Source organism: Aphelocoma coerulescens, chromosome 18 (assembly GCF_041296385.1).
Source record: "Aphelocoma coerulescens isolate FSJ_1873_10779 chromosome 18, UR_Acoe_1.0, whole genome shotgun sequence".
Taxonomy (NCBI): domain Eukaryota; kingdom Metazoa; phylum Chordata; class Aves; order Passeriformes; family Corvidae; genus Aphelocoma; species Aphelocoma coerulescens.
The window spans coordinates 9,477,190-9,490,397 of NC_091031.1; the positions used below are offsets into that span (position 1 = coordinate 9,477,190).

Consider the following 13,208-nt stretch of genomic DNA (forward strand, 5'->3'; position numbering starts at 1 on the left):
GCCTGACTGTTTGTAGCATGTGCTGGAAGAAAATATTTTTTCTGTTTTCCCAAAAGCCAGCATTGGTTAAAGTGCTCTTTGATTTCCTCTGGGAAAAATAAATCTATTACACTCAAAAGTTTTAGAGATTTGGACCTGGGGATGCTTTTGCATGCTTTGACTCATAAATAAATAATGAATACTTCTCTTGTCTTTTCTACACTCAGATAAAAACCCCAGACACTGGATTTCCTGCTGTGTTGAATATCTGAAGAGCAGTTCTACACAGTTTGGCTGTTATCTATTTACTTCCATAAAATTAGTTTTAAAAATGGTTGTTTCTCTGACACAAAGAAATACCCGATGTATCAGTTGTAGAAATGCCAGGAACCTGCTCCAAGGTTGTATCTGACCCCCAGTGCACCTGCATGGGTGCAGAAAGAGCCTTCTTCCCTTTCAGGAATTTGGCATTTTCAGGTGTGTTTATTCCAAAACCAATGGGTAACATATTTTATTGATCAAAAGCCATGTAAATATTACAGCCCTTCTAAAAACGTTCAGTTATCAATTCAAACACGGCAGCTATGGTGTCCTTTGGGCAATTTTTACTTCCCCTAAAAACTCATATTGATAAAATAAAATCCCTTAATCCAGATCTCAGTTGATTTACAGCTGCTGCTATGGTGACTCTATTATCATCTATATAATTTATAATATACCTCATATTATAAATCCCCATGGTAGGAGTAGATGTTCTGTGTTGAAAATAGTTTGTTATTTAAGTTTTAGTGACACTGCTGTAGGGAGACATTGTGTGTTTCACTTATTTGTTCAGACTGTAATCGAAATGGTTATGAAATGGAATCATAGGTGTGTGAGGAGAAGCATTGAAAAAAATACTGTGCAATATTTGAATTTTTCTCGTTTCCTGCTCATGCATTGGTTGATTCCTTCCCACGTCTCGCTCAGAGGTGGCACCTTCCAGTTCTGTTGTTGCTGAGGAGTCAGGACTTAATTCAGACTTGGGCCCAAGGGTGTAAAAACACGTGGAGAAGTTTGTAGAAAGGTGCCAGAATTTAGGAACTGCTGGAGACTGAAAATGTGTTGTTGTTTTGAGGATCCTGTTCCACCTCCTCAGCAGTGTGCTGAGGGTGTGAGAGCACACATCCTAAGGTGTTTGTCCAGGAGCGTTCCCAAGGATCTGTTAAAAAGCTGTTTCTCTACATTATCACTGCTTGAGGAATTGCCCTGTGCTTTGCTTGAATATGCTTGAATATAATATTAATAGTTTGAAGGCAGCCTGTGTGTGCCTTAAAAAACAGTGTTTGCTGTTAAGGTAGGCAGAAAGGAGAAGGAGTTGTGAGGATGCAGGAATGCTGCCGTGTCTCCAGGATCCACAGCACAGTGTGTGGAGAAACCAGAGATGGGTTTTAAAGCAGAACACAGAAACAAAGTGATGAAGAAATGAGCTTCTGCATGTTTCAACAAAGAGAAATTTTAGAGGAGCTCTAGATTTATTGTACCAAAGATTTGATGTATTTTTTTAGGCTTTTTAATACAAGCAGTTTTGTTGTATGTCAGTGAGAATTTCTTGTATTTGTTTTTAACACTGACTTCATATATTGCTAAAAGCTGTGCTACATTTATACAGTTAAGTTGATATTTATTTCTGTTGGCTGTTCTTCTGGGCCTGAAGTCATTCTATTGCCTTGCTGCTTTGTAAATGTCATTTTAAAGGAGCCCTCACACTTGCCTGCATTTAAATCTCAAATATTTTGATATATAATATCAAATTCCCATATATATCTTGTAGTGGAGCTGATCAGCAGCGCTAATTTGGGATCCTGAAATGCAATTTAGTACCAAACCAAAACAGGCTGGGTACACAGCCCCAAGGTGTTTTTCTTGCCTCTGCTGCTCGTAGCCACGCCTGCAGCGCGGGAGGCATGTGTGTGTGTTTGGTATGTGTGAGAAAGTACCTCTTTTTAGGGTAAGTCTGTTCTTGTTTAACTCCCAGGCATATTTATTGAGGAAGATTTTTCTTCTGGTGACTGCCAGAGCAAGGACAAGCGAGTGCCTGGCCAGAGTGGTTTTGATGCATGGGGAGCTGAGGAAGCTTTTAATGTGTAACGTGTTCTGTCAGGTGTCAGTCGTCCCTTTGTCTCACTGCAGTGCTGGGGCTGAGTCTCACTGGGATATTTAGCTGCAGATAAAATTCCCTTGACACAGGAATTGCAGTTGGCCTGGTGGAGGTGTATTTGCAGGTGTCTGTGGGTGGTTTAGTCTCTCACAAGCTGTGGTTGCACCACACTGAGCTCCTGTGACCCAGCACTGAGCTTGATGGGTCAGGGACCTGAGCTGGCCCAAAACTTGTGGCCTTTTTTTTTTTTCGCTCATTTGTTTTTCTGGGTTTTTTTTGTTTTTTTTTTTTAATTTTCTCTTGAGTGTTTTTTGGGCCACCTCAGTCCCCTGAGCAGTTACCAGGAAGAACCAGACCCTGAAACTCTTCCTTTTATGCTATTTAAATCAGCAAACACTACACATTATTGTAAGAACATTAAAAATATTTTAGAACTAAATGCTTGATATATTGTGTTTTAGAATCTCTGTATCCTCATGTCTCTGTTCCCTGTTTTAATTGTAGGCACAGCTGTTTAAGCATGGCAAGAGAGAAGACTGTTTACCATACGGTGAGTTTGTAATAGGTTCTGTTTTTCAAGCCATTGCAGTAGAAAAGGGAAAGGAAGATTAACCTGGTGACAGGTGGTACTGTAAGGAGTGAAATCCACCAGGCAGTGATAAAGCAGGGAAAAGGAGGGGAGCAAAAGCAGAAATGTCTGTGAAGGAGGAGCAGATGCCACCAGGGAACGTTGTGTTGGAGCAGCACATCAGAGGATTTGGCAGGTGATCACACTGGCCACTGCTGTAATACAGGAGCTCAATGCAGAACATATAAACTGTTAGATGTGGAAAATATTTGTTTGAAATTCAGTAGAGCATGAATTGGTTTTGTACATATTACTGCTGGAAGTTTTGCAGAGGCTCTGCAAGTTTTAATATAAGCACAGGATTTCAGAAAACCCATGTTTTAAGAACCAGCTGTGTACAGAGCACAGCTGGAATCATGTTGGGATAATGTTGGAATAAGAGAAGTTTTTTAGTGAAAAGAGATTATACTGCATGCAATTAGGGATAGACAGGAAGCCAAAAAGAGAAAAAGAGGGTATGGAGGTTTCTGGATAGTGTAGATGCATTTTGGAATTATGTTTGTCTTGTGGTGAGTCCTGGAATATGATCAGAACTGACTGCAGTGTGATCTTGGGCCTTATTTACAGCAATAAAGGGAGGCAGGGAAAGATGGTGCCTAATTCCAAAACATTACAAAAGACCCAAACAGTTTTGTGGATCTTATCCAAGTACCAGAAATAGGGTTTGTGTTGTTCACAGGAACCAAGCAGGAATATAAACTCACTTTAGAATGCTTGTGATGTCACTAATGGAATTATTTTGGCCCCGAGAAGAAGGTTTTTTAGTTCTAGTGATGGAAAGTTTCATTCTCCCAGTTCCTAAGGCTGAGATGCAGACACTTCCTTAGAAAATGCCTGAGAGATAGGTAATGATGAAGATAAGATAATGAAGACAAACAGCATGGAATGACACAGGTGCAAATACTGGGAATGCCATTGCACAGGAACGGCACTGGGGAAGCTGCCAGAGCAGCAGAATCATTAACAGGCTGGGTTAATGACAGTATAACAGAAAATGACAGAATTTAAAAATACAGCTGTACAACACAATAACCTTAATCAGTATGGAAGGAGCATATTGAGCTCACAGCATTAACCCTGCTGGTAAAATCAGATGTTTTGGCCCATGGCATAGAAAGAATAGTAAGTAATTATGAGGCTGGTAATAAGAGAACAAACAGGGGCATATCAATGAGTAAATGTACCTTAGAAAATCTAGAATGCTCACAACTGAGAAGCAGATATTCAGATGGGAACTGTTAGGGATAAGAAAATGTGAGAGACAAAAAATATCTAAGATTTTTAATTATAACAGATCTGAGGATGAAATAGGAAAAAAAAATAGGCAAATGTTAAAAGATCCTGTTTGAAGTCATTTGTGACACAGAAGTTGAATTAAAAACAAACACTAGCCCTGAAGTAATTTACATGGGTCTGTAGATATTTTAGTGATTCAAGAGCTGGCAGGACTTGGAAGAGGCCTTTATTTATATATTCTTAATTTATTTTCTGTCTGTGAATGATGATGTTTCTGCAGCCTCTTCCTCCTAAACCATCAGTCTCTTGGGCTTTTATAACTGCAAAAAATCCAGGTTGCTGGAAGGTATTGAAGTAATAATAATCATCACTGGCTTGTTTTCATGGATCATTCCATTAGTATTTTAGTACACCAAGATGCATCACCAGTCTTTTTAAAGACTTGAAGGGATTTGTAAGTCACGTCTTACAGTTTCTCAGACTTTGAAATAATTGTGTTTTCTTTGATCTCTTTGTATTTTGAAAACCTTGATATGAGGCTGGGGAAAGAGGTTGCAGAGTATTTGGCTGATGTGATGCCATCTGTGCAGTGCTGTTGGAAGCACGGTGGCTCTTCCAGAGCCTGAGTCATTAGTCTCTATTAGCTAATGGTCAACCTTCTGAAGGATTATTTTCACCCTGATGAAACTGCAGAAGAGCTTTTTTATTTGTAACAGGCATGGCTTCCTTGTGAAAACTTTGAATCCTGGAACTTTGTACTCATTAACCCTTTCTCTGTGTTTTTTTTGCTTGCTGGACAAATAACTTTGTTACCTTTGATGTGCCCAAATGAGAGGTTTTCTGGCTGATTGTTTACACATACACAGTGTTTCTCATGTCTAAATGTTTATGGACATCCATCATCATAAAAATTTCAGTGTCAGGATTTGGTGCTGCCTGAAAATACTAAAAGAGCAAAGGGAAAGCTTCCTTAGTGTGCAGGAAATTTTCTGAGTAATTGAACTACATCATCTAGCTTCTAGTTCTGTTAGATTACTGAAAACACTTAGACCCTGAAAGACACTTGGCTATGTTGCTTCCAGGGAGAATCAAGAGGCAAAAACACTCTGAGAATGTAGATTGTAATTTTTATAATCTAAATCAATCCTTAAAGCCATCTTCCCTGTTTGGGCAGTGAAGGATATTGCCACTATTTGACCAGTGGCATCTACTACAAAGTAAGTAATCAGGCATTTATGTTTCAGTAATACCTTTAAAAATATAAATCTCCTAAAGAGCATTTAAAACTTTAAAATTTTCATACCAAGGTATTTTTAAAAGCAGTTTTTCTGTTGTGTTTGTTTTGTTTTACAGCTGCTACTGTTCTCGAGTGTCTTGATAACTGCAAGCTGTCAGAAAGCAATCAGATGGTTCTGCGCAAGCTGGGCATGAAACTGGTTCAGCGACTTGGGCTGACATTTGTGAAACCAAAGGTAGCAAAGTGGAGGTCAGTTTAAAGCTGAAAAGTTCAAAACCAGGAAAATCTGAAAGCACAAAATCCCCTCCAAGTACATAGATCCATACATTTGCCTTCTGCCCCTCTTAACTTTCCCTAAAAGAAAAAGAAATCCCTGTGGGAATGAACATATTCTTCATTTGCATTATTTGGAAAAAGGAGGATTCTTCCACTGTGTTTTGTTTCCTGTATTTTTTTTTTCAATTTTGGTGCATAAATGAGTGCTGGGACAAGCCAAATCTGACTTTGCACATTGCACAAGCAGAAGCCTGTTCCTATATAATGCATAACTCAGTAAATATGGGAAGACAGCGACCTTTGTTCCTGAAGCTGATTTAGTACAATTTTGTAAGAGTGAACATAACTTTTTCCATTACCTGGTCCTACCCTGATTCGATAGAAAGTTCACAGGGGAAAAGTGGTTTGCAATCCTGCTCTGGTTTTGCATATTAGTCAGGTTTTGGTGTCTGGTTTTACGTACTGCCAGAGGGCAAACTCTTTTTTAGATTTCTCGCACTGATATTTTAAAATTGCAGGCTCCCTTGGTGACTATTTTTATTGTATTTATTTTACCGTCTTTTGAGAACATCCTTAGGCATAGAAAATTCTTTTTAGGTGGAGAATGTACCTTGCCCGATGGCAAAAGTCAGTTTAGCATGTAAAGTCTATCTTTTGTAAGAATGCATCTACACCACGGGCTAAATATTCGAGTACAGCTTGGTCAGAAAGTACTAAGCTGGCTTTGAGATTTAAAAAACAATTTTTAATAAGCTCATTTTATTATTTTTTTTTTCTCTTTTTTATTTTTTTGGAGAGACTTTTGGGGCATGGGAATTTTTGTCTCTCTTTGTTGTTAGCAGTGGAAAATAGGTTATAGTGAAACAGGAAAGGGAGGGATAATGAAAAGGAACCATTTGAATAGTCTGGCTCTTCTCACCTTGGAAAATAGACAACTGGGTCAGGAGGAAGGAGAATGGGATATTTGTCCCTTTCCTTTAAAGCAGCCACTAAATAACTGGAGAGCTGTGCCCTGGGAGGGGTAGGAATGTGGCAGACAGACTTTGTGGCAGGATGTCCCTGTTGCAGCTGGAAGTTAAATCAGAGAAATCACTGAAGTGTGTGTTTGTTGTGCAGGTACCAGCGTGGCTGTCGATCTCTGGCTGCCAACCTGCAAGCTCAGGGTGCTGCTGTGCAGAGCCAAAAGAGAGAAGTTGCTTCTGCTGAAGCTGATGATGATGAAGAATATGACATTCCAGGAGAGATTGAAAATGTTGTAGGTGTGTTAAAGCTGGAGAGAAATCGTTGCAATGCTGCAGATTAAACATATGTTGGAAAATAATCTGCTTGGGGCTAAAAAAGTCATGTGGGTTTCTGTGCTAGTGTGAACAACTGAAATGACTCTAAAAATTCAGTCTCTGCAACTCATTAAAATAGATGATATTTTGTCAAATGGTTTGGACTTCAGCATCTCAAGCAGAAGCTCAGTACTGGAGCATTTGTTGTGGAGTTGGGCATGGAGGTACTGAAATACGTTTTATCAATTTTATCCAGTAATATAAAAGAGATGCCTTGAACCTTCCACAAATTAAAATTTACAGTGAAATACACAACAAAAAATTGTGTCACATGAAAGCTAAAGAATTCTGGTTTAATTTTTAGACTGAGGTAGTATCAAAGGAGCAGCATTTTTTTCTTAATATGCAGTTGTACAGCATGTCCTCTGCTAGCTGGCTGTGGATATTCTGTAAGTAAATAGGCAAAAATTGCATCAGAAGACTTTTATAACTGAATAATCTAATGAACCTCTACAAAAAGCACCATGATCTCCATTTTGAATCTTTTACAGCACTTGAAATTTCAATCTCTTTTCATAAACAATTTGGACATATTTCTTGTTTTTTAATTTCAAGTCGTACTTATGTGACATAGAATAAATCTAGATACAAAGATCTTTATACAAAGAGGCAAATGAATTTCGAACATCTTAAGAAATCTTTCTGTTGTTAAATAAAAATAATCTGTTTTGTTTAAATAAAATTATTTGCAGAGCAATTGCTGGTTGGCCTGAAAGACAAAGACACCATCGTCAGGTGGTCTGCAGCCAAAGGGTAGGTCTGTCATGGTGACTCTGCTAAGCTGAAGTAAACAATATAGAAATACAGTGGTGTAAGCCATGATTGATAATTTGGGTGTATTGCCAGTATTTGCTGTTACTGCAGATGGCTTTAGCACAGCCTGTGGTGGGGGCACAGACACATTTGTCTCTTTTTCTGATGAAAAATCCGGCCAGTTTTTAGGGAATTTCAGGTGGGTTTGGAAATAGATGTTCTCGGTAAAACAAGATCTGAAGGGTGCAAAGAAACATTTCTTGCAAAGGGTTTTTTTTGCTCTTTCTCTTTAAGAATGCATTTCTGGGGAAGGTTCACTGCTGTGTAGATTTTTTCAAGTTTGAGATTGTTGTTTCAGGGTATCGGTCTTAGGGCAGCAGGGTGGCATCTTGAAGTTACTCAACTTCCAGGAAGATTCCAGTAACTAATATTTTATCTATAATTTACCAATCAACTGCAGTACTAATGATTCACTGTATGCTTCTTTTTTTTTTTTTTTCTTTTCTCCTGTAGAATTGGTAGAATAACTGGAAGACTTCCAAAAGAATTAGCAGATGACGTGATTGGGTCTCTGTTGGACTGTTTTAGGTAAAAATCTTATTTCATACTTTACCCCCATCTGAAACATGTCTGCTTGTGGAACAGGGGGACAACAGTTAGGAAGAAAGGTCTAAAATAAATTTCCTTGCTGTCCTTCTCCCAGATTTCAAAATCTTTGAAGGCACAGATGAGCTAAGGGTATTCAATAAAGAAATGATTTCTAATTCATCCTCTCAACCCCATACTAAGGTAATGTTCAACTGAAGTTGAACTTAAGAAAGATAAAAAAATGCTCATCAACTTGCTGCTTTAGAGATTCCTGGTGTGCTCAAGACTCATGGCTTGAGTTTAGTGTCCATCCTCAGAAACCTGGTAGAACTGGAAATGATGTTCTGAGGATCAGTGGAGGTAAGAAACAATCTGTGTGAGGGGAGGCTGGAACATGTAGGGAGAGTGAGGAATAAATGGGGTATAGCAGAGATTTCTGAACGTGGGAATGGTGTGGATATGGTTGCCCTCTAGGTTTTATGTTATTAGAAGCAAACTCAAGCATCAGGTGGCAGGTTTGGAATAAAGACAGAGGCGTTATTCCCATAGTTAAACCGTAAAACTTCTTGCCACAGGCCCTTGTGGATACTGAGAATATTCACCTGAACCAACAGCGTGCTTTTTGTCTGCACACTTTTCCATGATCTGCCAGAGTTTGGAAGTGTTTAGCAGAGCGTTGCAATCTGCTGGGTCTTAGACTTTGGCTAAGGCAGGTGCTGTTGGCTGTGTCAGAGAGGATTTGGGGCACACAGAGCTGTGGGATGTTCTTTTGGTTCACTTTAGCCTTGGATGTCATGGCTTTCATTGCGTTCATGTAGAGCATGTAAAAACCCAAATGATTAAACAAGTATCGTGTGCTTTTGTTTAATACCAAATTGCTCATCATGTCTGCATTGAGTACCTGAAATCTAAACGAGTGGTTTAGAGCAAGCCAATAACAAAAAGAGTTTCTTTATTGGCAAGAAATGCTGGTCATGTGCAGTTTGTCACTCAGATGTCCTCAGTTTTAAAAAGTCTTTTCACATTGGTTTTGAGTACAAATTAAGGATGCCAGCTCAAAGGGTAACACATTAAAAAAAGGAAGGTATAAAGTCTGAAAAACTTGCAAGGAAAGTATCCACTTAGATGATCCCTCCACTATGTTACTGTGATTAATTTAAGAGGTGCTGCTGATCTCAATTATCCCTGGAGCTTCAAAGACCTGTACTCACTGTGTTTTCTTTCCTTGTTTTTCAAGTCATAGGGATGAGTAATTCAGCTCATAATTGAGTGACCTGCTTTCTTCAGAAACACCTGGGAACAAATGTAGGCAAGGACAGAGAGAACCTCTGTTGGGTTCTTTGCACTAAATATCTAGTGACCAAAATAGGAATAAATCAGTTGCTCATCAGAGGCACTCTGTTATACCTCTTGGGATAAGAAGAAAGGATTTGTTGTATGTAGAGTAAAAGACAAGAGCCAGGGAAGAAATAAGTGATTATTTTTCACAGTGTAGTGAGATTGTCGGCACAGTTCCATTGGGGTATGAGCCTTGTGCTGTTCAACATGCTCATAAAGAATCCTGGAAAAAAGGGGAATGAGGGGCTGAGGAAACCAACTGATATTTAAAGTTGATTTAATGTAGTGAGAGCTAAAAGTGACAGAAAGAAAAGTGTTACAGGAGCCCAAGTGAAGTAATACGACAGTAAATGTCATATAAAATAAAATATAATGTCTAATGCCTGCAAACTGATGTACTTGGGGCGAAATGCTGCTCACTATCAAACACCTGGAAGGCAGTGATCTGTCAGAGTGTGTCAGGGGAGTGCTCGGCAGCTGGCAGGAGGAACAAGAAAAACATAATGTTGGAAATTATTAGGAAAGGAAAAGGTAAAACTAAATCACTGAAAAGTGGTTTAACTGATGGGGTTTTTTATGAGTGGGAAGAAAAACTGGAGGGAAGTGATTTGCTGTATCTCCTGTAAGTGGGACAGAAGGAGGGAAAGCGAGCGGCTGTTTACGATTCACTCTCTCCCTGGTGCGGGAGCAGGGAGGCAGCAGGAGGTGATTTCCACGCAGGTATAATTAACCAGTGGAAGTCATTGCCACGGGATGTTATGGGAGCCAGAAGTGTAAAGGGAGTTCAGAAAGGGATTATACAAATTAATGGAAGAGAGTCCCTTCAGAGGCTATTAAATAATGAACCTGGCTCCATTCTCTGGTTGAGCAGTCTCCGTGCTCCAATTGCCACAGCCAGCAGGGCAGTAAGGGCATGGTCATTCCTGCTTTTCTTTGGCTGAGCACCTGCTCTCAGGCCATGTCACAGATGGTGTTGGGAGAAATGAAGCTTTGATATGACCTAGCCAGGCTGTCCAGTGTTCCATTCTCAGATTCCTACTCCTAGTGCAATACAAAATGAACTCTGTTCAGGTTTAATTCTGCAGCATGCCACCTTTCCTCTTTTCGCTCCATTATCTGCCAGCCCACCAAAAATAATTTACCATTTGGGAGCTTTTTGCTGTGTTCACTGCAAGTTCTTCTGGTGTATGTTTTCTAAAGATGGATAAAAACCACTATTTGCTCACTTCATAAACTCTAGTAATGGGTTTGCTGGGAATTGCCACTTGAACCTCTTTTGCAAGTTAAGGGCTGCATTTGGCACTAAATCATTAGTTATTTTGTATGCTCTGTAAATCTGCATCTTTTGCCCATGTACTAGGAAGTGGTTTTCCTTTTCTATATGAGTTTCTGGTATTGAATCTTCTGTATTGAGTTACATTTGTAGTCATAAATGGGTTTTTTGCTTATTCAATCATATTTATAGCAGTATTTATGTTGCACAAATGGGAAGGAGAACATGTTCCACTTGTCATTCTTCTAGTTTACAAGTCCAGTGGGATCAGTAACACAATGAGAACGTGCTGGTTTGGATTAGGGGTCTTTTAAAATGTTAGGAATTCACCATAAGAAATGAAAACCTGAGAGGGAGGGCCAGTTTTAACAAAGCTTCTTGTTCTGACATTAGTTTCCAGGAAACAGACAACGCGTGGCACGGTGGGTGCCTGGCCCTGGCTGAGCTGGGCAGGAGAGGATTGCTGCTCCCCTCACGAATTTCAGATGGTGAGTTGTACTTGTTGAATGTAAAGTTCATGAAATAACAATTTATATGATTAGAGATCAAATGTGTGGCAATAGACTGGGATTTGCTGATGTGTGTGTGCTGAATGATGACTGAAGTACTGAGTTCTGCAGTAAAACATTCGCCCATGGGGATGTTTAAGTGCTTCTGACAAAAGCACTGGCTTGGGTGTGCCTTTTTTTATACTTAATAAATATTTCTTTCCAAAATGGAATTAATATCTTGGGGTTTTCTTCTTTCTTCTTCCCTCCCATGTTTCTTTGTACAGTTGTATAAAATAATTCTGTATGTCTCCATATTGTGTCAGTGTCATTATTTAAACAGAATATATTAAATAATTGATGACTAACTTGCACTTTAAAGCCAGTAGCTTCTGCTGTTTGTTTATGGTTAAATTTCAAAGGCCAGTTTCATGTAATTTATACATGAACTGTTTATGTTCTAAATGGGTTTTTGAAATAGCAGGATGGAAAGAAAAAGAGCAGGGCAGAGGAATTGTTTCTTTGTGTGTTCTGTAGTTATCAACATAGACTGAATTACAGAGATATTAATGTAATTTTGGTCATAGTGTGAATGACAAAAGCACAATGTAGCAGTAGACATCCACCCTTGGGTGCTTTTACAGCAGTGTCTTGTTCTAGATGGTTTTTTTGGGTCCCATCTGGTGCTCCTGTGTTGAACAGAGAAGTTGAACTCTAAATTTAAAAAGTGTTTCACAGCTGGTGTTTCATACTAGTCAGTTGGGTTGCCAAATCTTTTCTAGTTTGAAGATATGCTGTAAAATGTGGCATTTAATCCAGTTTATTACTCTGTCTCCATGGAAAGAGTTCATGTCCATTATAGCATGTGCTGCACGTGAGAAAGTTTGTGCAGTGAGCCTTCAGTTGGTTTCCCTTTTTCCACTACTTTTTTCCTTGCATGATAAAAGGTGAAACAGTTAAAAACCTTCCAGCTTACAGCTGGGGCATCATGAATAGGAAATCCTCCAAAGGTAGATCTGTACTTCAGTTCTGACAAAACCAAAACTGTACACCTCTGTCAGGGACTCTGGATAACCTCATGCTGTAGATTTTTATGTAGTTTGAAGAAGAGAGATCAGGTAGACTTCACCACTAGAACTGGCTTTTACAAGTAATATTTGTATGGAGAGGGGGAGAATAAATCCTTGAATTGTATGGAAAAAACACCAAAAAGTTTTTTCTCGTTCACTTTAAAGAAATTTAAATTAACAAGTAAAGAGATACCCGAGATTTTTTTTTTAACTTGTGGGTAATAGCAACTGAAGCTTTCTGCTTTCAGAGATGAGCAAGGCAAATAGCTTAAGGTAGTGTGGAAAGTGGCAGTGGGGACACATAGCTCTCTCATTTCGTGTTTGGAAATTAAGGATTTAGCAGCATCTGACCCTAAGATTGAAGCTTGAAACTTGGACTGAAAGCAGCTCTTTCTCCTTGTTAGATCACGTGCTGATGTACAGCTCAGTACCTCACACTGATGGACTGCACTGCTGTTGTCATTTCAATTCATTGGGCTTTTTCTGTTACTGCATTGCCTTTTTTCAAACTCACATTGATGTTCTTGCCTTTTGGTAATCTGGGAGAAGCTTTTCTCTATGAAGGATTAAATTAAAAATCAGTGTATCTCTTTTTGTTTCTTACATCAGAAACTGAAAGTCTGTCATTCACATTTTAGTAATAAACTTGTTACAGTGCTCTGGCTGAGTTGTTGGCTCAAAGCAGCACAGCACAAAATGTGAATTAAAAAAATTCTGGGAATTCTGCATTATGTTGAATGCACCTCCACTTCCTTAAGTAGGTTTACACCTACTAGTGATGTTCAGGCAGGTGAGGATGTCCCTCTCCTGAATAATGATGAACGAGAAGTGTATACCCGTGGTTTTATGTGAATAATGCTCATTC

The 13,208-nt window shown here is 39.1% G+C and overlaps 1 protein-coding gene across 1 annotated transcript in view; it reads left to right on the forward strand.

Annotated features, from left to right (window-relative positions):
• The window catches only part of TBCD (tubulin folding cofactor D), a 115,207-nt gene that overhangs the window by 14,618 nt on the left and 87,381 nt on the right, over positions 1 to 13,208 (forward strand). Inside the window, exons 9-14 of the mRNA XM_069032803.1 lie at positions 2,624 to 2,669; positions 5,337 to 5,469; positions 6,613 to 6,755; positions 7,526 to 7,586; positions 8,100 to 8,174; positions 11,179 to 11,273. Coding sequence (XP_068888904.1) covers positions 2,624 to 2,669; positions 5,337 to 5,469; positions 6,613 to 6,755; positions 7,526 to 7,586; positions 8,100 to 8,174; positions 11,179 to 11,273 — 553 coding nt within the window. The remainder of the gene's footprint in view (positions 1 to 2,623; positions 2,670 to 5,336; positions 5,470 to 6,612; positions 6,756 to 7,525; positions 7,587 to 8,099; positions 8,175 to 11,178; positions 11,274 to 13,208) is intronic.